The 27,102-nt window shown below is 37.0% G+C and overlaps 1 protein-coding gene across 1 annotated transcript in view; it reads right to left on the bottom strand.

The window, feature by feature from the left end:
• Positions 1 to 3,704: 3,704 nt before the first annotated feature.
• Positions 3,705 to 27,102, bottom strand: part of LOC119729691 (mitogen-activated protein kinase SLT2/MPK1-like) — a 40,085-nt gene continuing 16,687 nt past the window's right edge. Inside the window, 2 exon segments of the mRNA XM_038202375.1 lie at positions 3,705 to 4,539; positions 4,542 to 5,270. Coding sequence (XP_038058303.1) covers positions 3,905 to 4,539; positions 4,542 to 5,270 — 1,364 coding nt within the window. The 3' untranslated portion in view covers positions 3,705 to 3,904.

The following is a 27,102-nucleotide window of genomic DNA, read 5'->3' on the forward strand; positions in this document are numbered from 1 at the left end:
CTTATTGAAACGAAACCTGGGGAAGTTTAAGACCTATTAAAGTGCAATTTAAAGCACAAATCGAGATAAAAATTGTCAGGGTTGATTTTTCAGGAATTTTCAAAGGAAAAGAGGTCTTTTTATTCTAACTTCCGGTCTGATGACGTAATCATTTTTTTTTCGCGCATAGGTCTTGTCTGCATTAAGGTCATCATATATATTGATTTTAAAGCGATTGCCGCAAATTTCGCCACAGACATCCATTGAAAATGCGTTTTTGACTTTTTTTCAACCTGCCGCTAGAGGGCACTCTAACATTTTATTACGTCACCAGTAATTTTTTTGGAAAGGCCAACCTTCCCAGAGACTAACATCTTTGAAAGCAAGTTCATTTTCTTTTTCCAATTTAAATTATTAGGCACTTCCGGCTTCAAAAGGAAGGAAGGGTCACGTGATTTTACGCGCACAAGGTAAATTGAAGATCATGTATTATCATGTTGATTCCCGCAAAATTCAAGTTCCGGTCTCTCACGGTTGATTTTATATTGAATTTCAAAGATTAGATTTATTCTTTTTGCAAGTGATGTTATGTGACCCGTGATGACGTCCTAATGACGTAATTGCAGAAAAGCACAACTTCAGTGAGTAATGTATTCATGTATTGACAATTGAAGTTCATATATGTTTTGATTTTGACAAACAGTTCTGAAAGAAGAATTTGTCTTGGAGAATAAATATTAAGAATAAGAATAATAATAGTAAATTAATAGAATAACAATAGGTGTTGGGCTCATGGCCCAACACCTAATTATTCATCAGAGTAGATTAGTACTTATTTGTAATTAACTTTATGTCATTGCTTTCATTTCTCTTCGCAGGTTCCAAAAATGAAGATTTCACCTTGCTTTCAATTGAATATAACTGACTTGTGAATAAAGCCCATACGCATAAAGGGCATTTAATTTTCACAAACACACCACTTGTGTATGTTGTCCTCAATTTGACAGGCACCACTCACATGATAGAAATGGCCTCTATTTGATAGAATACCAAGTATGTCCACAATGCCCATTGGTGCACATGTACATGTATGTATGAGCGTGTTCATCTTTTCAAACCATGGACAAAACAAAAGAGAACAATATCGTCCTCGATTCCCAGCTTTCGTCCGCGATTGGGGTCGTGTACAAAACCTATGTGAGTTTAGAGGGACAATAGGACATCCACGATCGACAGTGTGAACACGACTGCGTGGGTGCGTGTGTACATGGTATACGGCTGTCGTGCCGTTGCCACAACGCAACCATGAATCAAGGGCGGATCCAGAACACAATTTTGTTTATTCTAAGTGTGCTCTGTGGTGTGATCTGAGGCAATTTCTAACCACTTTAACTAAATTTGTTTGAGGAAAAGGAAAAAACTTGGGTTCGGTTTTAAGAATGACACGTGAAACAATGGAAAACCATGGGTTTTGCTATCCAGTGAGGAATAGATGCAAAATGGCAGCAATTATGATAGAATGTGGGAACTGTTGTCACAGTGTAGCCAGGCCGGTCTTCGAATTTTTTTCTATAGTGAGTTGCTCAAAATGACATGCATAATTCAATTTTCTTTTGAATAGTTGCAAGACACTTAGGTTCTCTTTTTTCCCTTAAAATAAAATTATCTCAACGATAAATTTAGAGAAGAAAAATAGTCGATGAAAGTGAGCAGCGACGATGTGGATTTGAACCAGGGATCTTGGTATCCATAACTCATGACACTATCCACTACGCTACGGTGGTAGCTCGACATCTGTACTTTAAAATGCTTAAAAGGTAACTGGTTGCAGCGGCGTAGCGTAGTCTAGCCACTAATCTCATCCTATTATAAGATTGAATTTTTTTGGCGTCGGGGTGATATAAATCAAAATAGGTTTTGCCCTTCACCGACGTTTAAACACTGTATACTCAGTGTGTTACCTCCCGAGTGAAAGTTGGAAAAAAATCACTTGGGTGGGACTCCAACCCACGACCTCCTGCTTTCTAGTGTAGATGTCTTACCACTCGACCACCGAGCATTTAGCTGCAACGTCACTACAAATGAATAGAATTATAGAATTATAGAATTTTGCTCAAAACTTTCTGAACTGAAGCACTCTATTAAAAAACTTTTTGTTTACTCTAAAATGGCCTGCAAATGCGAACAAGCAATTTTATTTGTTACAGGACATATTTTTTCCTTGAAAAATCGTTCGGAAAAGAAAATCAAAATTTTGAAAAAGCACGAATATAGCAACTTTAAGGGCAAAATCCAAAATCCAATTTTGAATTTACTCAGTTCTTGCCCAACAACATTTGCCTTTAATCTCAGGCTCCAAATAAAATATGGTATTCATCAGGGGTTCCATTAGCGATCCACATTTCAAGGTAGAGGCCAATATATATAATACATGTACTCTGTTAGTGAGGTGGTGAGGCATGAAGTAGAACACACATGCAGTGTCTATGGTTTGTGTATTATGTTCATGGAACTTTGCACATGCCCTAGCCAACACCAAACGGGGAAGGTTCCCCTTGTTAGGGAAATTAGGATCGTGTTATGGGGACTTTCTGCTGTGCCTATTGCATATTCAGTCCGCATAATAAATATCGCTCAGCTCAACAGGTGATGTCCACATATTATTTTTTTACGGAACAAAATTGTATGATCTTACTGTTGTAGAATTTGGACAGGTAAATCTTTTTTTCATAAAGTGACCAATATAACTCCAAATTGCGTAACGACTTACTTTCAATGACTAAAACAATAGTATACAAATACAGCATAGTTTGAGGGGAAGCACCGGTAGTGGGAATTACTGGTCCCGAGGTTCGCGTCGGGAGGTAGTCAAGCTGACTTACACCGAGGGACAAGTAATTCGAATAATTTTCCAGAAATAAACCATGCTTTATTTGTTTTACTACACCTGCCTTTTTAATAGACTCACTGCCTTGTCGATAACGGCCTTCATAGATTTTGCATCTTATGATTCAGTACAAGATATTCAAGTTCTTCGTCAGGGTCAATGAAATAGTCTGATACCAACACTCTGTAATGTGTCTTTACTGCAGTAGTCACGAAGAGTACAACAGACTGGTTCCATAAACATTACATGCCACAGACTACATGTCTACGAGGCGGGTTCCAGCGGGAATATTTGGTGTTACCAGAAAAAAATACTGCAAGTGAGACTTGCCAAATCCCCCTGGCATGCTGGCTGTTTTAAATGTTTATGGTGCAAATCGAGGATTTTCTTTTATTCCTCTTCCCTTTTCCTTTGTTTGGACTTCAACTTTTTCGTAACAGCTCTCATTGGTTTTATACACCTTTGCCAACCGAGGAGTCCTCGATTCGGTTTCTGGACTCGATCCAACGATGATGTTGCACGTGTTTGTCCTCGATTCACACCATAAACAAATGCACCCATAGGCATGCACACCCATAGGCATGCACACCCATACACAACCAGGATGACCCAATATCTCCCTCCGGCTTACAGCCAGGGGGATAATAATAATTACAGCCAGGGGGATAAAAAATACCGCACCGCAGCAAGCTGGATACTCACCAGAATGACGTCACCTATAGGTACGTATCATTTTTACTTCCCAGACGCGCGGCGGAATCGGTCAATGACGTGCTCCAATTTGATCATGAATACTCATGAGGTGTGGTCATATAATTTAGTGAATTCTTGGTTTGTGTTTTTGTCCAGTCAGCATGGTTACAGTGCCATGCTCAAAATGTACCTACTGAAGTAGCTTGCCCATTGTTTCCACTAGCCACAGATAAAGTGTCTGTATCACGTAATACTTACTTACATGTTACAAATAAGTTCTAAGGAAAATAATATCCTGAATTAATAAACAAACAAAATCTATCTGTTGCACACAATAGATGACATTTAGTTGATACTCCCTTTATGCATATAAAACCAATGCTGTTTCTTGGGCCTTACACTCTTCTCTCTTGGTGAGTTACTCCCCTTAGATTTGGGACTCTGTGTTGAAGATGACCTGTCCCCATCCCTAGGAGGTGAACAGAGTGGTGCTGAAAGGATGCTGGAAGTTTTAGGGATTTCTACAAAAAGCAACTCGTCCAATCCCACTGGCTGTAATGACTTCTCTTGAAAATCAACTCCCTTATTAGAGCTGGAGGCTACGTGTAAAGGCAAGATAGAATCTTCCCCACCTGGGATCCCTGTACCTTTGCAATCGATACTCTGGCAAATGCTATGCATTTTGTTGCTATTTTGGGCATCTTCAACTTGGCCAGATTTCTCAAGACACTCCTGAAGGGTTTTTCCTTCATTATAAATTACCTTATTGTTTGTCAACTGTAAAGTGTGATCTTTGTGCATTTCTTTGTTCTCACACTCTTTTCTACGCACGCTTTGTTCGGTTTTTGAGGGTATCTCCGTTTCTTTTATACTTTGTCTGTTGGTAAAGTTCTTCTGTTTCTCCTTCTGCAGCTTATCGCCAACAGCTTTTTCAGACAAATCAGTTGTCAAATTGTGCTCATTTGCCACTTGCTTTTCTCATTCTTATTTTCCATGTTGGTTTTGGAGAGAACGTTCTTGTCAAATATTGGGGACGACTCTGCAATGGAGGATACAACCCCTACCACTTTCTTGAATCGGATATTGGTAATCCTCCCCTTAACATCTTTTTCAGTTTCTGCAACTTCAGCTTCTAATTTTTCACTGGATTCTCCATCAGACTCAGTGGTTCCTTTCTCCAGGTTTTCCGATGAGGAATCCCTCCCTGATGCATTGTGCTCCCAGAGAAGCAGCTTATTCTCCTTGCTTTCCACATGTAACTTTCTGCTGGCTTCATTTTCATTCTTCTCATTCCTTTTGTCCGGGACAGATACCCCTTTTGGGGTCAGCTCAAAGGAAGTCTTTCCTAGGTCTAACTTCTCCAAAGCATCTTCCTCTGAATCTAAGTCTGAATTATCCCTTGAGGAAAAGTTCAGCATCTCCAGTTTCCACTTGTAATCATCTTCTGAATCATTAGTTGCCAACAATGGTAACGAGTTTGGCAGCGGTTGGTCCTCATCCTCAGTTCTAGTCTTACTCACATTGAGAATTATCTTCCGCAGTGTAACTGGAGAGAGGTTATCAACCTCACACTCCACGTGGAAAGGCTCCAATTCCTGTGGTTCATCCGAGGCACACGAGTAGAGTTTCAGGTAAGGGTGACTGATCGCTTCTTCAGCAGATGCTCTGTCATTCGAGTTGAATGTCAACAAGGATTTAAGGAGATCTAATGCTGTAAAAAAAAAAGAAGGGTCTTTTAAAAAAAATGTTCAAATATCAAAGAAAAAATGGGACATATGACAATGAGTTTTGAAGCATGTTACGTAACATGGTTATGAGAGGAGCACACAAATATAAAGTTCAAGCGAATTTATATGTACATGTAATAGCAAACTGAGGAAATTAACAATTCTGGAAAAAGAAGGATAGCTTTAAATTAGAGGTTATAGGAACAACCACACGGTGTTGGGCCATGGATTACCGCAAACTTTGCCACACACATCAACTCAAAATATGCATGTTTAAATCCATGTTTGACTTTTTCAACATGCCACTAGAGGGCGCTCTAACATTTGATGACATCACCTGTAAAATTTTGTACAGTTCTGCCTAGGCAGACACTCACATCTTTGAAAGCAAGCTCGCATCTTCTGCCAATTTCAAATAATAAGGCACTTCCGGTTTCGTCCAGAAGGAAGGGTCACGAGATTTTGCACTTAATACCAAAAATGAACACCCTGCAATATTATATCGACTGCCATAAAAACAAAATCAAATCTGTAGCAGTTGATTTTATATTGATTTTCAAAGAGTAAATCTAGAAATCCTTGATTGCTTATAATATGATACTTGATGACGTCATTGGGACGTTATTACCAGAAAGTTCAAGAGCTATTTTAACTGTGCTATATTATAGCAAAATCTTGATTACAGTATATCTATCACGGTTGATTTTTTTAGCAATTTTTGAAAGTTTAAAGGTCTTTTTATTGTAACTTCCGATCTGATGGCGTAATCAATTTTTTTTCTTGCACATAGGTCTTGTCTGCATTAAGGTCATCATGTACATTAATTTTGAAGCGAATATTGCAAACTTCGCCACAGACATCAAGTGAAAATGCGTTTTTCACGTTTTTTAACCTGCCGCTAGAGGGCGCACCAACTCTTCATGGCGTCACCTATTTTTTTTTTTGAAAGGTTAATCCAAGCAGACACCGCCATCTTTGAAAGCAAGCTCATATCTTTTTCCACTTTCAAATTATTAGGCACTTACGGTTTCGACCAGAAGGAAGGGTCACGTGATTTGACGCGCACAGGATAAAAGGAAGAGTATGTATTATCATGTCGATTCCCGCAAAAATCAAGTTCTGGTCTCTTACGGTTGATTTTATATTGAAATCCAAAGATTAAATTATATTTTGAAGTGACGTCATGTGACCCACAATGATGTCATGACGTAATTACAAAAAAATTAATCTGCAGTGGGTTGGGCATTCGTGTATTGACAATTGAAGTTCATATATGTTTTCATTTTGACAAACAGTTCCGGAGAAGAATCTTTCTTGAATAAAAAAAAACCCAAGAATATTGAATTCATAGAATAACAATAGGTTTTGGGCTCAAGGCCCAACACCTAATAAGTGAAGCCACTAACCACGGCAAAATCAGAAATGGTTATCAGAGCAATGTCCCAACACTGACCTACATGTACATGTATACTATATTATCCAGAGCGCCAACCTGTCAAACATGCTTAGGCTCATAAGGTTATTGCATACATAAACAAATGGAAATGTAAAAAAAAAATGAACTGCTTTGCTACAGCTAAACATCTGGTTGGGGGGCATAGGGTTTTTGTAAGCACCGTCGATATCAGAATTTTAAATATTGATATATCAGAAATCCAATATCGAGAATATTTGATATATATCAATTATCCCATATGTAAAAGTTAAAGACCACAAAGATATCACATTGATTACAACAAAAAACTGGAGGTTCGCGTTTGTTGAGTTACAAACGCAGAGAGGTCGGGCAGACAACTATGTCATTTAAGACTGCCCAGTACTTTGTAAGTTATGAATATTTCTTTGTCAGTACAAAGGATCACAAAATTTTACCTTTCCAGTACAACCAATTATTTTATTTAAAAAAGGTTATGATAAATTTCAGTATACATTTCCATGTACACGTACATGTAATTTCTGGTTTGTGACGCCATCAGTTAAAAAAAAGGGAAGCAAATACTGATTTAATTCTGAGAGGAAACATGTCCATCATGAATTTAAATGACGTAACTATGAAAATATGGAAAATATAAGTGTATGTATTAATAACAGCTAGCTTTTGGTTTGATGGCTTCACAGCATTAGGGATCCAAACGTCAACATTGTAATGGATACACATGGAAGTTTCAGACCTACATTTACATTGACATTTAAAACAGAAATCTCTCAAGGAAAAAAAGGTCTTCATTCTAACTTCTGATGAAGTCATCAATTTTTTTTGCCGCACGTGTTCTCTACATAAAGTTCATCATATATATTGATTTTGAAGTGATTACTGCAAACTTTGCTATAATAATTAACTAAAAATTCCTTGAACATTTTTTTAACTCTATCATTTTTTGACGTCACTGGTAATTTTTTTTTTTAAGTACAACCTAGCCAGAGACTGACTTGGAAGAAAGTAAGTTCACATCTTTTTCCACTTTCAATTATAAGGAACTTCTGGTTTGGACCGGAAGGAAGGGTCACATGATTAAAACGTAATATCCAAAAAAGAAGACCCTGGATTATTCTATCAATTCCCTTAAAAAGCAAAATCAGATCTCTCACAGTTGATTATATATTGATTTTTAAACATTAAATCCATAAATCTTTGGTTGCTTGTACACTGATGATGTCATCGTGAGGTCATTACCAGAATGCTCGAGAGCTATGTGACCTGCGCTATTTGAATACAAAATCTGGATTTTTCTCTTGCAGTTGATTTTCCAGCAATTTTTAAGGTTTTAATCTCTTTTCATTGTAACTTCATTGTAAAGTACAACCTAGCCACAGACTGACTTGGAAGAAAGCAAGTTCACATCTTTTTCCACTTTCAATTATAAGGAACTTCTGGTTTGGACCGGAAGGAAGGGAAACATGATTAAAACGTAATATCCAAAAAGAAGACCCTGGATTATTCTATCAATTCCCTTAAAAAGCAAAATCAGATCTCTCACAGTTGATTATATATTGATTTTTAAACATTAAATCCATAAATCTTTGGTTGCTTGTACACTGATGATGTCATCGTGAGGTCATTACCAGAATGCTCGAGAGCTATGTGACCTGCGCTATTTGAATAAAAAATCTGGATTTTTCTCTTGCAGTTGATTTTCCAGCAATTTTTAAGGTTTTAATGTCTTTTCATTGTAACTTCATTGTAAAGTACAACCTAGCCACAGACTGACTTTGTAGAAAGCAAGTTCACATCTTTTTCCACTTGCAAATTATAAGGCACTTCCCGTTTGGAACGGAAGGAAGGGTCACATGATTTTGCACATAATATCAACAAAGAAGACCATGGATTATTCTATCCATTCCTTTAAAAAGCAAAATCAGATCTCTCACAGTTGATTATATAGTGATTTTCAAAGATTAAATCCAAAAATATTTGGTTGCTTGTACACTGATGATGTCATTGCGACATCATTACCAGAAGGCTTGAGGGCAATGTGAACTGTGCTATTTGAATAAAAAATCTGGATTATATCTCTTGCAGTTGATTTTCCAGCAATTTTTAAGGTTTAAATGTCTTTTCATTGTAACTTCTGGTCTTGTGATGTCATCAATCTTTCTGCCCCTCAACTTGTTCTTAGCATGAAGCTGATTATATACATCAATTATACATTTATACAATTATACAATTATACATTTTTGCATTGTGGTCTTGGTTTGTACTAAGGTTGAAGTCAATCCAGTGAAAGGAAGTGTTAAATTTAGGAAGTGCAATGAAATTGTAAATATGAATAAAAATCATTAAAAAAATCAGCTGATGATGTTATGGTGATGTCTTTTCGGAATTTGCATACTGGTTCCATTATCTGGCTATCCACCAAATTTCATGACGATCAGACCTTCCCTTATATGTGTTTTCAAAAATCGCATTTTTGATGACGTCATCATGACGTCAAACATTTTCAAACTTTTGTGCATATACCTATTACATAACAAACATAATACAAAAAGAATTTTGAATGTTGCATGTTGCGTTCGTGAGATATGGCTTAAAGCTCCAAAAATATGTATAACACATCCCGGTCTACTTACATACCAAATTTTACCCAATCGAACTTACAGTTCTCTAGATATAGGACTTTACAATATGCACATTTAAAATGACGTCACGTGACCCATGATGACGTCACCATGACGTCACTCTTCAGGACACAACTTTGCTATAAGGGCAATGCCTGTGGTAACTTTGAATGATATATGAAAAAGATTAGTGCCAAAAGTGGTGGGCAGAAAAATCGTGTACAAATTCTATGGGATTTAGGTGACAAAAAGAAAAAGAACTAGAAATTGTGGTTGTGAACAACCACAGAGCTGTTCCCAATATTGATTATCTGTTGGACCCATAGACATACAAGTAGAGATCTATGTCTTTTTGCAACAGAACATAGGGCTTTTCCGCATTATGATTTGTTTTTATCAATAATACGTCCCTGACTATGAACATAAAATCTGTCAAGGTTAGCCGAAAATCGGCTAAAACGGTCACTGTGGACAGGATTTGACCTCAGCAACACGTGCGCTGCTGGCTGACTGACATACGATATGTACAACATACGTGCATGTACATGTACATTGTGGACGTCCTGTGCATGTTTTAAAGCAGAGGCATTGTCAACCTGAAGTTTTAAGCGTGCGTAGGGCATGTCCGAGTTTGTTTATTGCCTCGCAGCTTTCAAATGTTTTAGACCTACCCTTAAATCGACAATTAAAGTAAAAACTAATATAAAAACTGCCATGGTTGATTTTTCAGGAATTTTCAAAGGAAAAAGGGTCTTTTCATAAAACTTCCGGTTTGATGACGTCATACACCTTAAACTTCGCACACATGTTAAGTGGGTCACGGTCATCATATACACCAATATTTAGGCGATTCCGACAAACTTCGCCACAGACATCTATTCACAATACATTTTTGCAAATTTTCAACCTGTCGCTAGAGGGCGCTCGAAGATTGCATGACGTCATCAGTAAATTATTTGAAGAATACTATCAGCCAAGAGACTAACACCGTTAAAAGCAAGTTCATATCTATTACCACTTTTAAATAATAAGCCACTTCCGGTTTTGACCTTTTTCGACCGGAAGCAAGGGTCACGTGATTTCACGCACACTGAATGAAATAAAGACCTGAACCTACTCTACCACTTGCCGGCAACAGAATGCTGCGGACGCGTACGGTTGATTTCTTATACAATTTTAAATATTAAAAGTGTCACAATTTAATTGCCTATAAATATACATCGGATGACGTCATCATGACGTCATCATTACACAATGTTGTTTGAATAAGGGTCTTTGCTTGGACAAAGATTGGTGTAAATGAATTACTGGCAAAGAGTCGAAAATACCCCCTGAAAATTGACATTTTTTAAAAAATTTCTGTGTACAAAGTCTATGGGAAAAATTAAATATTCAAAATTCTATAATAAATCACGTGATGACGTCAGCATGACGAAAAGTTTCGGGACACATCCTCAGATGATGGTTAATAACTATGCTGAGTTTAAAGTTGATCGGATTTAAAATAATTGCCAAAGTGGCTTGTAGAATAAAAACGTGTACAAAACCTATGGGGAAAAGTGGAAAAGAAAAAGAAGAAAAACTAGAGGTCTATGTCTGTTTGCAACAGAACATAGGGCTTTTCGCATTATGATTTTTTTAATCAATAATATGCCCTGAATATGCATGAACATACAATCTGTCAAAGTTAGCCTAAAACGGTCACTGTGGACAGGATTTTACCTCGGCAATACGATGTCTGTGCGTGTGCACAAGGTCTTGCTTGGACAAAGAGTGATCTAAATAAATTACTGGCAAAGAGTCGAAAACGCACTTTGAAAATCGACAAATATTTTTAAATTTGTTGATGACATCATTGTGACGTCACTTCGAACTTTGCATACTAGTATGATTAACTACCTACCCACCAAGTTTCATGACAATTGGACCTTTCCTTATATGAGTTTTGGAAAATCGCATTTTCATGACGTCATGATGACGTCACACATTTTTCAAGTTTTGTGCGAATAGCTATTACATAACAGACCAAATGCAAAAAATAATTTTGCATTTTGCATGTTGCGTTCGGGAGATATGGCTAAAAGGTCCAAACAAATAAATATTCATATAAAATCTCAGGATGACGTCATCATGACGTCACCTCATTTTAAATCTATAACACATCCTGGTATAGCCACATACCAAGTTTCAACCCAATCGGACTTACATTTCTGTAGATATAAAACTTCACAATATGTAGGTCAATTTTCAAAATTAATAAAGAATTAGGTGATGACGTCATCGTGACGTCATAGTCTTGGCATAATTTTTGTATGAGGGTCTTCCTTGGCTGTAACTTTGATGACGATTCCAGATCGCCAAGTTATAAAAATGGTGGCTTGAAAACGTGTACAAAGTCAATGGTTAAAAATCCAACAGCAGAGAAACTGCACCTTTAAATAAGTGATTTGCCTTTAAACTGAAACATTTTTATAAAATATTACTTGATATTCTGACTCTTGGGAATATTTTCAATCAAATGGCAAACGTAAAAAAATACGATTTCTTTTTCCTTCTCATAGTAATTCTCGGCCGAAGTTCAGAACTACTCAGTAAGATATATCAGTGTTGTAAAGGAAAAGACTTGTGGAGAAAGCTGTGTACAAAGTCTATGAGAAAATTTATTATCCATGAATCCATAATAAATCACTTGATGATGACGTCATCATGATGTCATAGTCTTGGCATAATTTTTGTATGAGGGTCTTCCTTGGCTGTAACTTTGATGACGATTCCAGATCGCCAAGTTATGAAAATGGTGGCTTGAAAACGTGTAGAAAGTCAATAGGTTAAAAATCCCACAGCAGAAAAAACTGCACCTTTAAATTAGTGATTTTCCTTTAAACTGAAACTTTTTTTTAAAATATTACTTGCTATTCTAACTCTTGGAATATTTTCAATCAAATGACAGGCGTAAAAAATACGATTTCATTTTCCTTCTCATAGTAATTCTCAGCCGAAGTTCAGAACTACTCAGTAAGATATACCAGTGTTGTATAGGGAAAGACTTGTGGAGAAAGCTGGGTACAAAGTCTATGAGAAAATTAATTATTCATAAATCCATAATAAATCACTTGATAACGTCATCATGACGTCACTCTTCGGGACACATCTTGGCTATAGGGACTATGCTTATGCCAACTTTCAATGATGTCTGACAAAGATTAATCCCAAAAGTGCTATAATACGTCCCTGTCTATGCGCATGCATGAACATAAAATCTGTCAAAGTTAGCCGAAAATCGGCTAAAACGGTCACTGTGGACAGGATTTGACCTCAGCAACACGTCCGCTGCAGGCTGACTGACATACGATGTATGTGCCTATGTACAACGTACGTGCATGTACATGTACATGTACATTGTGGACGTCCTGTCCTGTGCATGTTTTGAAGCAGAGGTATTGTCAACGTGAAGTTTTAAGCGTGCGCAGGGTATGTTCGAGTTCGCTTATCGCCTCGAAACTTTGAAATGTTTTAGACCTACCCTTCAATCGACAATTAAAGTAAAAACAAATATAAAACTGCCATGGTTGATTTTTCAGGAATTTTCAAATGAAAAAGAGTCTTTTTATTATAACTTCCGGTCTGATGACGTCATTTGCCTAAAACTTCGCACACGTCTTAAGTGGGTCAAGGTCATTATATACACCAAAATTTAGGCGATTCCGACCGACAACTTCGCCACAGACATCTATTCAAAATACATTTTTGCTAATTTTCAACCTGTCGCTAGAGGGCGCTCGAAGATTGCATGACGTCATCGGTAGATGATTTGAAGAATTCTATCGGCCAAGAGACTAACACCGTTAAAAGCAAGTTCATTTCTATTACCATTTTTAAATAATAAGCCACTTCCGGTTTGGGCCTTTTTCGACCGGAAGCGGGGGTCACGTGATTGCACGCACACTGAATGAAATGAAGACCTTAACCTGCTCTACCACTTGCCGGCAACAGAATGCTGCGGACGCGTACGGTTGATTTCTTATGCATTTTTAAATATTAAAAGTGTCACAATTTAATTGCCTATAAATAAACACAGGATGACGTCATCATGACGTCATCATTCCACAATGTTGTTTGAATTAGGGTCTTTGCTTGGACAAAGATTGGTGTAAATGAATTACTGGCAAAGAGTCAAAAATGCCCTTTGAAAATCGACAATTATTTTTTAATTTCTGTGTACAAAGTCTATGGGAAAAATTAAATATTCAAAAATCTATAATAAATTAGTCGATGACGTCACCATGACGTCAATCTTCGGGACACATCTTTGCTATAGGGGCTATGCTTATGCTAACTTTGAATGATGTATGACAAAGATTAATGCCAAAAGTGGCGTGTAGAATAAACGTGTACAAAGTCTATGGGGTTTTGGGAAAAAAGAAGAAGAAGAAGAAGAAGAAGAAAGAAAAAAATCAGAACAAAAAGAAAGGCTTTTCCGCAACAATGCGGAAAAGCCAACTAGAGGTCTATGTCTGTTTGCAACAGAACATAGGGCTTTTCCGCATTATGATTTTTTTTAATCAATAATATGCCCTGAATATGTATGAACATAAAATCTGTCAAAGTTAGCCGAAAATCGGCTAAAACGGTCACTGTGGACAAGATTTGACCTCGGCAATATGATGTATGTGCGTGTGTACATGGTCTTTTCTTGGACAAAGAGTGATCTAAATGAATTACTGGCAAAGAGTTGAAAATGCACTTTGAAAATCGACAATTTTTTGGAATTTTTTGATGAAATCATCGTGACGTCACTTCGGACTTTGCATACTAGTACTATTATCTACCTACCCACCAAGTTTCATGACAATTGGACCTTTCCTTATATGAGTTTTGAAAAATCGCATTTTGATGACGTCATGATGACGTCACACATTTTTTAAGTTTTGTGCGAATAGCTATTACATAACAGACCAAATGCAAAAAAGAATTTTGCATTTTGCATGTTGCATTCGGGAGATATGGCTAAAAGGTCCAAAAATCAAATATTCATATAAAATCTCCGAATGACGTCATCATGACGTCACCTCATTTTTAATCTATAACACATCCTGGTATAGCCACATACCAAGTTTCAACCCAATCGGACTTACATTTCTGTAGATATAAGACTTCACAATATGCACGTAAATTTTCAAAAATCAATAAAAAATTAGGTGATGACATCATCATGATGTCATAGTCTTGGCATAATTTTTGTATGAGGGTCTTCCTTGGCTGTAACTTTGATGACGATTCCAGATCGCCAAGTTATGAAAATGATGGCTTGAAAACGTGTACAAAGTCAATAGGTTAAAAATCCCACAGCAGAAAAACTGCACCTTTAAATGCGTGATTTTCCTTTCAACTGAAACATTTTTATAAAATATTACTTGCTATTCTAACTCTTGGGAATATTTTCAATCAAATGACAGGCGTAAAAAAATACGATTTCTTTTTCCTTCTCATAGTAATTCTCAGCCGAAGTTCAGAACTACTCAGTAAGATATATCAGTGTTGTATAGGGAAAGACTTGTGGAGAAAGCTGTGTACAAAGTCTATGAGAAAAATTAATTATTCATAAATCCATAATAAATCACTTGATGACGTCACCATGACGTCACTCTTCGGGACACATCTTGGCTATAGGGACTATGCTTATGCCAACTTTCAATGATATCTGACAAAGATAAATGCCAAAACTGCTATAATACGTCCCTGTCTATGCGCATGCATGAACATAAAATCTGTCAAAGTTAGCCGAAAATCGGCTAAAACGGTCACTGTGGACAGGATTCGACCTCAGCAACACGTGCGCTGCATGCTGACTGACATACGATGTATGTGCCTATGAACAACGTACGTGCATGTACATGTACATTGTGGACGTCCTGTCCTGTGCATGTTTTGAAGCAGAGGTATTGTCAACGTGAAGTTTTAAGCGTGCGCAGGGTATGTTCGAGTTCGCTTATCACCTCGAAACTTTAAAATGTTTTAGACCTACCCTTTAATCGACAATTAAAGTAAAAACAAATATAAAAACTGCCATGGTTGAGTTTTCAGGAATTTTCAAATGAAAAAGGGTCTTTTCATTATAACTTCCGGTCTGATAACGTCATTCGCCTAAAACTTCGCACACGTCTTAAGTGGGTCAAGGTCATCATATACACCAATATTTAGGCGATTCCGACAAACTTCGCCACAGACATCTATTCAAAATACATTTTTGCTAATTTTCAACTTGTCGCTAGAGGGTGCTCGAAATTGCATGACGTCATCGGTAGATGATTTGAAGAACACTATCGGCCAAAAGACTAACACCGTTAAAAGCAAGTTCATATCTATAACCACTTTCAAATAAAAAGCCAATTCCGGTTTTGGCTTTTTTCGACCAGAAGCAAGGGTCACCTGATTGCACGCACACTGAATGAAATGAAGACCTTAACCTACTCTACCACTTGCCGGCAACAGAATGCTGCGGACGCGTACGGTTGATTTCTTATGCATTTTTAAATATTAAAAGTGTCACAATTTAATTGCCTATAAATAAACACCTGATGACGTCATCATGACGTCATCATTACACAATTTGTTTAAATTAGGGTCTTTGCTTGGACAAAGAGTGATCTTAATGAATTACTGGATAACAGTCAAAAATGCCCTTTGAAAATCGACAATTTTTCTTAATTTTTGTGTACAAAGTCTATGGGAAAAATTAAATATTCAAAAATCTATAATAAATTAGTTGATGACGTCACCATGACGTCACTCTTCGGGGCACATCTCTGCTATAAGGACTATGACTATGCTTAATTTGAATGATGTATGACGAAGATTAATACCAAAAGTGGCACTGAGAAAAAACGTGTACAAAGACTATGGGATTTAGGCGACAAAAAGAATAAGAAGAAGAAGAAGAAGAAGAAAAGAAAGAGAAAGAAGAGATGAGAACAAAAAGAAAGGCTTTTCCGCTTTTTTGCGGAAAAGCCAACTAGAAATGTGTTTGTGGACAAACACAAGCTGTTTCGGATATTCCAATTACTCTGTGCACGTGATGAACAATCAGTGACGTCACTAAAACTGTCATCTATAACAGCACATTATACGTACATGTCAAGTTATAACCAAATCGAACGTATAGGTCTGTAAATATAGGCCTATAAAGAACAAAATGCCCCTTTAAGGGACGTCACATGACATTTGATGATGACATCACATGAATTTTCATCTATAACCCATCTCGGCATTGGTACGATCACGAATTTCTTCTAGGATTATCTGTGGGTGGTTAGTCTAAGTGTGTACCAGGTCTAACGTCGATCGCATAATTTACAAAAGTGCCAAAGTAGAGTGTTTTAAAACGTGTACAAACCCTAAGGGAAAAAAACATCTTTAATGTGATGTAACCATACACCTGATGACGTCACGATCATGAATTTCTTCTAGGACCATTTGTGGGTGGTGGTCTAAGTATGTATGAAGTCTAAAGTCGATCGGATTTACGAAGGTGCCAAAGTGGAGTGTTTTAAAACGTGTACAAAACATATGGGAAAAACTCATCTTTAATGTGACGTAACCCAACACCTGATGACGCCACGATCACAAATTTCTTCTTGGACCATCTGTGGGTGGTGGTCTAAGTGTGTACCAAGTATAAAGTTGATCAAATTTACGCAAGTGCCAAAAAGTTGAGCGTTTTAAAACGTGTACATAACCTATGGGGAAAATGTGCATCTTTAATGTGAAGTAACGTGACACCCGATGACGTCACGATCACGAATTTCTTCAAGGACCATTTGTAGGTGATGGTCTAAGTGTGTACCAAGTTGATATATGTTGTTGATATGGAAATTATGCAAAGTTAGGGCGCCCTCACATGACAGCTAATGACGTTGCGATGACGTCACCTATATTGCCACACGAAACACACCCCAATGTGATGGCATGCAAAGTTTCAACGCAATCGGACCCATACTTGCAAAGTTACAGGGCTGCAACAAATGCAAAGTTAGGGCGCCCTCACGTGACACCTGATGACGTCAACATGACGAAAACCTTATAGGACCATCTGCGGTTGGTGATATGCGTGTCTGCCAAGTCTGAAGTCAATCAGATCTATGAAAGTGCCAAAATGTACTGATTGAAGGAAAACGTGTACAAAACCTATGGAGTAAAAATGCATCTTTAATGTGACGTAACCTGACACTTGATAACGTCACGATCACGAATTTCGTCTAGGACCATCTGTGGGTGGTGGTCTAACTATGAATCAAGTTTAAAGTTGATCGGATTTACGAAGATGCCAAACTGGAGTGTTTTAAAACGTGTACAAAACATATGGGGAAAAATGCATCTTTAATGTGACGTAACCTGACACCTGATGACGTCACGATCACAAATTTCTTCTAGGAACATCTGTGGGTGGTGGTCTAAGTATGTACTAAGTCTGAAATCAATCGGATTTAAAGAAGTGGCAAAGTGGACTGTCAAAAGAAACGTGTGTTAAACCTATGGAGAAAAAGTCTGAAAAAGGAGAAGAAAAAAAAGAAAAAAGAAAAAAAAAAATCTTAACGAAAACAAGAGCTGTTTCGGTGTGTCACCGAAACAGCTAAAAAAAAGAAAAAAAAAAATCTTAACGAAAACAAGAGCTGTTTCGGTGTGTCACCGAAACAGCTAAAAAAGGAAAAAAAAAACTTTAACGAAAACAAGAGCTGTTCCCAATTGAAATTGGGAACAGCTAACTAGAACTATGTGGTTGTGAGTGAACAACCACAGAGCTGTTCCCAACATGTTTTTAATTGTCTATTGCACAGTACAAAATGATTCAATGATTTGTTCTAAACAAATTTTACTATTAAATTGAAATTATAATATGAATCGGTGATGGTCTTGTTCGGGACACATTTTCCGAAGAGAAGCTGGTTGGGTTCTGAAAACATAAAATTGAAAATATATTTTTGGGAACAGGTCTGTTTGTACGAGATATAGACATATAAGTAGAGATCTATGTCTGTTTGCAACAGAAGATAGGGCTTTCCGCATTATGATTTGTTTTTATCAATGATACGTCCCTGATTATGCATGAACATAAAATCTGTCAAAGCTAGCCGGAAATCGGCTAAAACGGTCACTGTGGACAGGATTTGACCTCAGCAACACGTGGGCTGCGCGCGGGCTGACTGACATACGATATGTACAACGTACGTGCATGTACACGTACATGTACATTGTGGACGTCCTGTGCATGCTTTCAAGCAGAAGTATTGTCAACCTGAAGTTTTAAGCGTGCGCAGGGCATGTCCGAGTTTGCTTATTGCCTCGAAGCTTTGAACTGTTTTAGACCTACCCTTCAATAGACAATTAAAGTAAAAACTAATATAAAAACTGCCATGGTTGATTTTTCAGGAATTTTCTAAGGAAAAGGGTCTGATGACGGTCTGATGATGTCTGATGACGTCATACACCTAAAAACTTCGCACACGTCTTAAGTGGGTCAAGGTCATCATATACACCAATATTTAGGCGATTACGACAAACTTCGCCACAGACATCTATTCAAAATACATTTTTGCAAATTTTCAACCTGTCGCTAGAGGGCGCTCGAAGATTGCATGACGTCAACGGTAAATGATTTGAAGAATACTATTAGCCAAGAGACTAACACCGTTAAAAGCAAGTTCATATCTATTACCACTTTTAAATAATAAGCCACTTCCGTTTTGGCCTTTTTCGACCGGAAGCAAGGGTCACGTGATTTCACGCACACTGAATGAAATAAAGACCTCAACCTACTCTACCACTTGCCGGCAACAGAATGCTGCGGACGCGTACGGTTGATTTCTTATGCATTTTTGAATATTAAAAGTGTCACAATTTAATTGCCTATAAATAAGCACCGGATGACGTCACCATGACGTCATCATTACACAATGTTGTTTGAATAAGGGTCTTTGCTTGGACAAAGATTGGTGTAAATGAATTACTGGCAAAGAGTAGAAAATGCCCTCTGAAAATTGACATTTTTAAAAAAATTCTGTGTACAAAGTTTATGGGAAAAATTAAATATTCAAATTCTATAATAAATCACGTGATGACGTCAGCATGACGAAAAGTTTCGGCACACATCCTCATATGATGGTTAATAACTATGCTGAGTTTAAAGTTGATCGGATTTAAAATAATTGCCAAAGTGGCTTGTAGAATAAAAACGTGTACAAAACCTATGGGGAAAAGCGGAAAAAGAAAACTAGAGATCTATGTCTGTTTGCAACAGAACATAGGGCTTTTCCGCATTATGATTTTTTGTTATCAATAATACGTCTCTGACAATGCATGAACATAAAGTCTGTCAAAGTTAGCCGAAAATCGGCTGAAACGGTCACTGTGGTCAGGATTTGACCTCAGCAACACGTGCCCTGCGGGCTTACTGACATCGATGTATGTGCGTATGTACAACGTACGTGCATGTACATGTACATTGTGGACGTCCTGTGCGTGTCCTGTGCGATTCCGACAAACTTCGCCACAGACATCTATTCAAAACACATTTTTGAAAATTTTCAACCTATCGCTAGAGGGCGCTCGAAGATTGCATGACGTCATCGGTAGATGATTTGAAGAATATTATCAGCCAAGAGACTAACACCGTTAAAAGCAAGTTCATATCTATTAGCATTTTCAAATGATAAGCCACTTCCGGTTTTGGCCTTTTTCGACCGGAAGCAAGGGTCACGTGATTTCACGCACACTGAATGAAATAAAGACCTCAACCTATTCTACCACTTGCCGGCAACAAAATGCTGCGGACGCGTACGGTTGATTTCTTATGCATTTTTGAATATTAAAAGTGTCACAATTTAATTGCCTATAAATACACACCTGATGACGTCATCATGACGTCATCATTACACAATGTTGTTTAAATTAGGGTCTTTGCATAGACAAAGATTGGTGTAAATGAATTACTGGCAAAGAGTCAAAAATGCCCTTTGCAAATCGACAATTTTTTTTAAATTTCTGTGTACAAAGTCTATGGGAAAAATTAAATATTCAAAAATCTATAATAAATTAGTCGATGACGTCACCATGACGTCAATCTTCGGGACACATCTTTGCTATAGGAACTATGCTTATGCTAACTTTGAATGATTTATAACAAAGATTAATGCCAAAAGTGGCGTTGAGAAAAACGTGCACAAAGTCTATGGGATTTAGGCGACAAAAGAAGAAGCAACTAGAGGTCTATGTCTGTTTGCAACAGAACATAGGGCTTTTCCGCATTATGATTTTTTTAATCAATAATATGCCCTGAATATGCATGAACATAAAATCTGTCAAAGTTAGCCGAAAATCGGCTAAAACGGTCACTGTGGACAGGATTTGACCTCGGCAATACGATGTATGTGCGTGTGCACAAGGTCTTTGCTTGGACAAAGAGTGATCTAAATAAATTACTAATGAAAATCGACAAATATTTTTAAATTTGTTGATGACGTCATCGTGACGTCAGTTCGAACTTTGCATACTAGTATGATTAACTACCTACCCGCCAAGTTTCATGACAATTGGACCTTTCCTTATATGAGTTTTGCAAAATCGCATTTTGATGACGTCATGATGACGTCACACATTTTTTTCAAGTTTTGTGCAAATAGCTATTACATAACAGACCAAATGCAAAAAGAATTTTGCATTTTGCATGTTGCGTTCGGGAGATATGGCTAAAAGGTCCAAACAAATAAATATTCATATAAAATCTCAGGATGACGTCATCATGACGTCACCTCATTTTTAATCTATAACACATCCTGGTATAGCCACATACCAAGTTTCAACCCAATCGGACTTACATTTCTGTAGATATAAGACTTCACAATATGTAGGTAAATTTTCAAAAATCAATAAAGAATTAGGTGATGACGTCATCGTGACGTCATAGTCTTGGCATAATTTTTGTATGAGGGTCTTTCTTGGCTGTAACTTTGATGACGATTCCAGATCGCCAAAATACGAAAATGGTGGCTTGAAAACGTGTACAAAGTCAATAGGTTAAAAATCCCACAGCAGAAAAACTGCACCTTTAAATGCGTGATTTTCCTTTAAACTGAAACATTTTATAAAATATTACTTGCTATTCTAACTCTTGGGAATATTTTCAATCAAATGAAAGGCGTAAAAAAATACGATTTCTTTTTCCTTCTCATAGTAATTCTCATAGTAAGTTCAGAACTACTCAGTAAGATGTATCAGTGTTGTATAGGGAAAGACTTGTGGAGAAAGCTGTGTACAAAGTCTATGAGAAAAATTAATTATTCATAAATCCATAATAAATCACTTGATGACGTCACCATGACGTCACTCTTCGGGACACGTCTTGGCTATAAGGACTATGCTTATGCCAACTTTCAATGATATCTAAAAAAGATTAATGCCAAGAGTGCTATAATATGTTCCTGTCTATGCGAATGCATGAACATAAAATCTGTCAAAGTTAGCCGAAAATCGGCTAAAACGGTCACTGTGGACAAGATTTGACCTCAGCAACACGTGCGCTGCAGGCTGACTGACATACGATGTACGTGCCTATGTACAACGTACGTGCATGTACATGTACATGTACATGTACATTGTGGACGTCCTGTCCTGTGCATGTTTTGAAGCAGAGGTATTGTCAACGTGAAGTTTTAAGCATGCGCAGGGTATGTTCGAGTTTGCTTATCGCCTCAAAACTTTGAAATGTTTTAGACCTACCCTTCAATCGACAATTAAAGTAAAAACAAATATAAAAACTGCCATGGTTGATTTTTCAGGAATTTTCAAATGAAAAAGGGTCTTTTTATTGTAACTTCCGGTCTGATGACGTCATTTGCCTAAAACTTCGCACACGTCTTAAGTGGGTCAAGGTCATCATATACACCAATATTTAGGCGATTACGACAAACTTCGCCACAGACATCTATTCAAAATACATTTTTGCAAATTTTCAACCTGTCGCTAGAGGGCGCTCGCAGATTGCATGACGTCATCGGTAGATGATTTGAAGAATACTATTGGCCAAGAGACTAACACCGTTAAAAGCAAGTTTATATCTATTACCACTTTCAAATGATAAGCCACTTCCGGTTTTGGCCTTTTTCGACCGGAAGCAAGGGTCACGTGAATTCACGCACACTGAATGAAATAAAGACCTCAACCTATTCTACCACTTGCCGGCAACAAAATGCTACGGACGCGTACGGTTGATTTCTTATGCATTTTTGAATATTAAAAGTGTCACAATTTAATTGCCTATAAATACACACCTGATGACGTCATCATGACGTCATCATTACACAATGTTGTTTAAATTAGGGTCTTTGCTTAGACAAAGATTGGTGTAAATGAATTACTGGCAAAGAGTCAAAAATGCCCTTTGCAAATCGACAATTTTTTTTAAATTTCTGTGTACAAAGTCTATGGGAAAAATTAAATATTCAAAAATCTATAATAAATTAGTCGATGACGTCACTATGACGTCAATTTTCGGGACACATCTTTGCTATAGGGACTATGCTTATGCTAACTTTGAATGATGTATGACAAAGATTAATGCCAAAAGTGGCGTTGAGAAAAAACGTGCACAAAGTCTATGGGATTTAGGCGACAAAAAGAAGAAGCCAAAAAAAAAAAAAAAAAAATGAGAACAAAAACAAAGGCTTTTCCGCAACTTTGCGGAAAAGCCAAAAAAAAAAAAAAAAAAAAAAAAAAAAAGAGAACAAAAACAAAGGCTTTTCCGCAACTTTGCGGAAAAGCCAAAAAAAAAAAAAAAAGAAAAAAAAAACTTTAACGAAAACAATAGCTGTTCCCAATTGAAATTGGGAACAGCTAACTAGAGATCTATGTCTGTTTGCAACAGAACATAGGGCTTTTCCGCATTATGATTTTTTTATCAATAATACGTCCCTGACTATGCATGAACATAAAATCTGTCAAAGTTAGCCGAAAAATCGGCTTAAAGCTATAGTCCATCATTTGCAGCCATCCGAAAAGTAACTGGCGTAATTATTGTTGAAAAACAAACTTAGTTGAAAGATAGTAAGGAAACTAAACTCCCTGTGAAATTATTCTTTCTGGGAAGCTGTCATTTTGAAGTAATCAACGAAAGAAGGCATTTCCAACGGTGATTCTTAAGAAGCACCGTAGGAAAATTTAAATTAGTAGTTCGTTTTGTTATTTAGCGCAGCGCGCGCAAGTATTGGAACGACACACATGTGCGCGCGGTTGTTATAATTCGTCGGATCAGTGCGCGACGTCGCGTATAGCTGCAATTCAAAACATGATTCAGTAACTTTTGATTTGAAATTGAGTTCTTAGAATGCTGTTTTTTCTCGGAATGTACAGCTGAAGCTTAGCTGAAACTTTATCAGGTTAGTTGCTTAGTATCCTTTATTAGATTTTGAACTCTTTTGTTGCTTCAAACGAACAAAATGCACAAATTACAATGATGGACTATAGCTTTAAACGGTCACTGTGGACAGGATTTGACCTCAGCAACACGTGCGCTGCGGGCTGACTGACATACGATGTACATGTATGTGCGTATGTACAATGTACGTGCATGTGCTATACACATTGTGGAAGTCCTGTGCATGTTTTACAGCTCTGTACCGCAACTTGCGTAAGCGTATTTTTTGCCGACGTTGCGTCAACTGTGTGAACAATTTGACAAGCTGGGAACTTGGCACTGTTGAGGCAAATATTTACGCTATCATTTAATTGGCATTTCAAGATTATATCTGTACGGATTGATTTGTTAGCAATTTTTAAAAAGAAAAGGTCTTTTCAACGGAACTTCCGGTCTGATGACGTCATACGCCTAAAACTTCGCACATGTCTTAAGTGGGTCAAGGTCATCATAAACACCAATATTTAGGCGATTCCTACAAACTTCGCCACAGACATCTATTCAAAATACATTTTTTGTAAATTTTCAACCTGTCGCTAGAGGGCGCTCGAAGATTGCATGACATCATTAGTAGATGATTTGAAGAATACTATCACCCAAGAGACGAACATTGTTCAAAGCAAGTTCATATCTATTACCACTTTTAAATAATAAACCACTTCCGGTTTTGGCCTTTTTCGACCGGAAGCAAGGGTCACGCGATTGCACGCACACTGAATGAAATAAAGACCTTAGCCTACTCTACCACTTGCTGGCAACAGAATGTTGCGGACGCGTACGGTTGATTTCTTATGCATTTTTAAATATTAAAAGTGTCACAATTTAATTGCCCATTAATAAACACCGGATGACGTCATCATGACGTCATCATTACAAAATGTGTTTGAATTAAGGTCTTTGCTTGAACAAAGAGTGATCTAAATGAGTTACTGGCAAAGAGTCGAAAATGCCCTTTGAAAATCGACAATTTTTAAAATTTTTGTGTACAAAGTCTATGGGAAAAATTAAATATTCAAAAATCTATAATAAATTAGTCGATTACGTCACCATGACGGCAGTTTTCGGGACACAACTTTGCTATAGGGGCTATGCCTATGCTGACTTTGAATGATGTACGACAAAGATTAATGCCGAAAGTGGCATTGAGAAAAAACGTGTATAAAGTCTATGGGATTTGCCAGGGGAAAAAAAAAAGAAGAAGAAGAAGAAGAAGAAAGAAATATCAGAACAAAAAGAAAGGCTTTTCCGCAACTTTGCGGAAAAGCCAACTAGATATTTTGTCCATCTTACGGACGGAGCAAATGGCTTTTTCGCATTTTACAAATGTTTATGTTTTGTTGGTCCTTTTGTAGTCACTTTTCAGAGTGCTTCATGCTAAAGCTTGTTCAAAATGCTTAGAATAATTCCTATAATAATTGTATCACATGTGCAAAAATACATCTCATCTTTTAAAACTTGATGAGTCAGGTACTTCTGGTTTGACCGGAAGTTGCGGTTTCAGTGGTCAAACAAAATGTCATAAACTAAAAATGTGTTTGTGGACAAACACAGCTGCTTCGGCTCTGGTTTCACAGTGTTGTATAGAAAATGTGTACAAAACCTATGGGGAAACATTAAATTTTCAAAAATCAATTAAAAAAATTAGGTGATGATGTCATCATGACGTCATCGTCTTGGCATAATTTTTGTATAAGGGTCTTCCTTGGCTGTAACATTGATGACGATTCCAGATTGCCAAGTTATAAAAATGGTGGCTTAAAAACGTGTACAAAGTCAATAGGCTAGAAATCCCACTGCAGAAAAACTGCACCTTTAAATACGTGATTTGCCTTTAAACTTAAACATTTTTATGAAATATTACTTGATATTCTGACTCTTGGGAATATTTTAAATCAAATGACAGAGCATAAAAATACGATTTCTCTTTCCTTCTCATAATAATTCTCGGCTGAAGTTCAGAACTACTCAGTAAGATATATCAGTGTTGTATAGGAAAAGACTTGTGGAAAAATGGGAAAAATCAATTATTCAAGGTTTTTTTTTCCGACGCCGCGTCAACTGTGTGAACAATTTGACAAGCTGGGAACTTGGCACTGTTGAGGCAAATATTTACGCTATCATTTAATGGGCAATTCAAGATTTTATCTGTACGGATTGATTTGTTAGCAATTTTTGAAAAAGAAAAGGTCTTTTCAATGGAACTTCCGGTCTGATGATGTCATACACCTAAAACCTTGCACACGTCTTAAGTGGGTCAAGGTCATCATATACACCAATATTTAGGCAATTCCGACAAACTTCGCCACAGACATCTATTCAAAATACATTTTTGAAAATGTTCATCCTGTCGCTAGAGGGCGCTCGAAGATTGCATGACGTCATCGGTAGATGATTTGAAGAATACTATCAGCCAAGAGACTAACACCGTTGGAAGTAAGTTCATATCTATTACCACTTTTATCAATAACACGTCCCAGATGATGCATGTACAATGTTTCAAAGTATACGGTACAAGAATTTTCTAATATATATGTTATACATGTATGTGTTTTGGAAATTCACGTTTTTGATGACGTCCCGATGATGTCATCGGGACGTCACAAATTTTAAAAAATTTTGTGTATACCTATTTACCTAACAAACCAAATACAAAACAAATTTTGAATTGTGCATGTTGCGTTCATGAGATACGTCTTCCAAAAATTCATATAAAATCCCACTATTAAGTCATCATGACTTGACCTCAATTTTTACCCATAACACATCCTGGTCTACCTACATACCAAGTTTCAACCCAATCGGACTTACTGTTCTGTAGATATAAGACCTCAAATACATGTATGCACGTCTGTGATGATGTCACGTGTCCCATGATGAAGTCATCGTAACAATACCTGTCAGTGCCATTTTTTTTTTAATGTGGTATTGATATGCACCAAGTTTGACATTAATCCAATGAAACAAACTGTTAAATTTTGTTAGTATAATAAAATTTTAAATATTTAAAAAATCATTAAAAATCAACCGATGATGTCATGGTGACGTCATTTCAGATTTCGCATACTTGTGACACCATCTACCTATCCACCAAGTTTCATGACAATTGGGCCTTCCCTTATATGTGTTTTCAAAATTGGCATTTTTGATGATGTCATCGTGACGTCAAACTTTTTTTCTAAATTTTGGGGATACACATATTACCTAACAAACATAATACAAAAAGAATTTTCAATTTTGCAAGTTGCATTCGTGAGATATGGCTTAAAGCTCCAAAAATTCAAAAAATTATATTTAAT

This window comes from Patiria miniata, unplaced genomic scaffold (genome assembly GCF_015706575.1).
Source record: "Patiria miniata isolate m_02_andy unplaced genomic scaffold, ASM1570657v1 HiC_scaffold_1, whole genome shotgun sequence".
Taxonomy (NCBI): Eukaryota; Metazoa; Echinodermata; class Asteroidea; order Valvatida; family Asterinidae; genus Patiria; species Patiria miniata.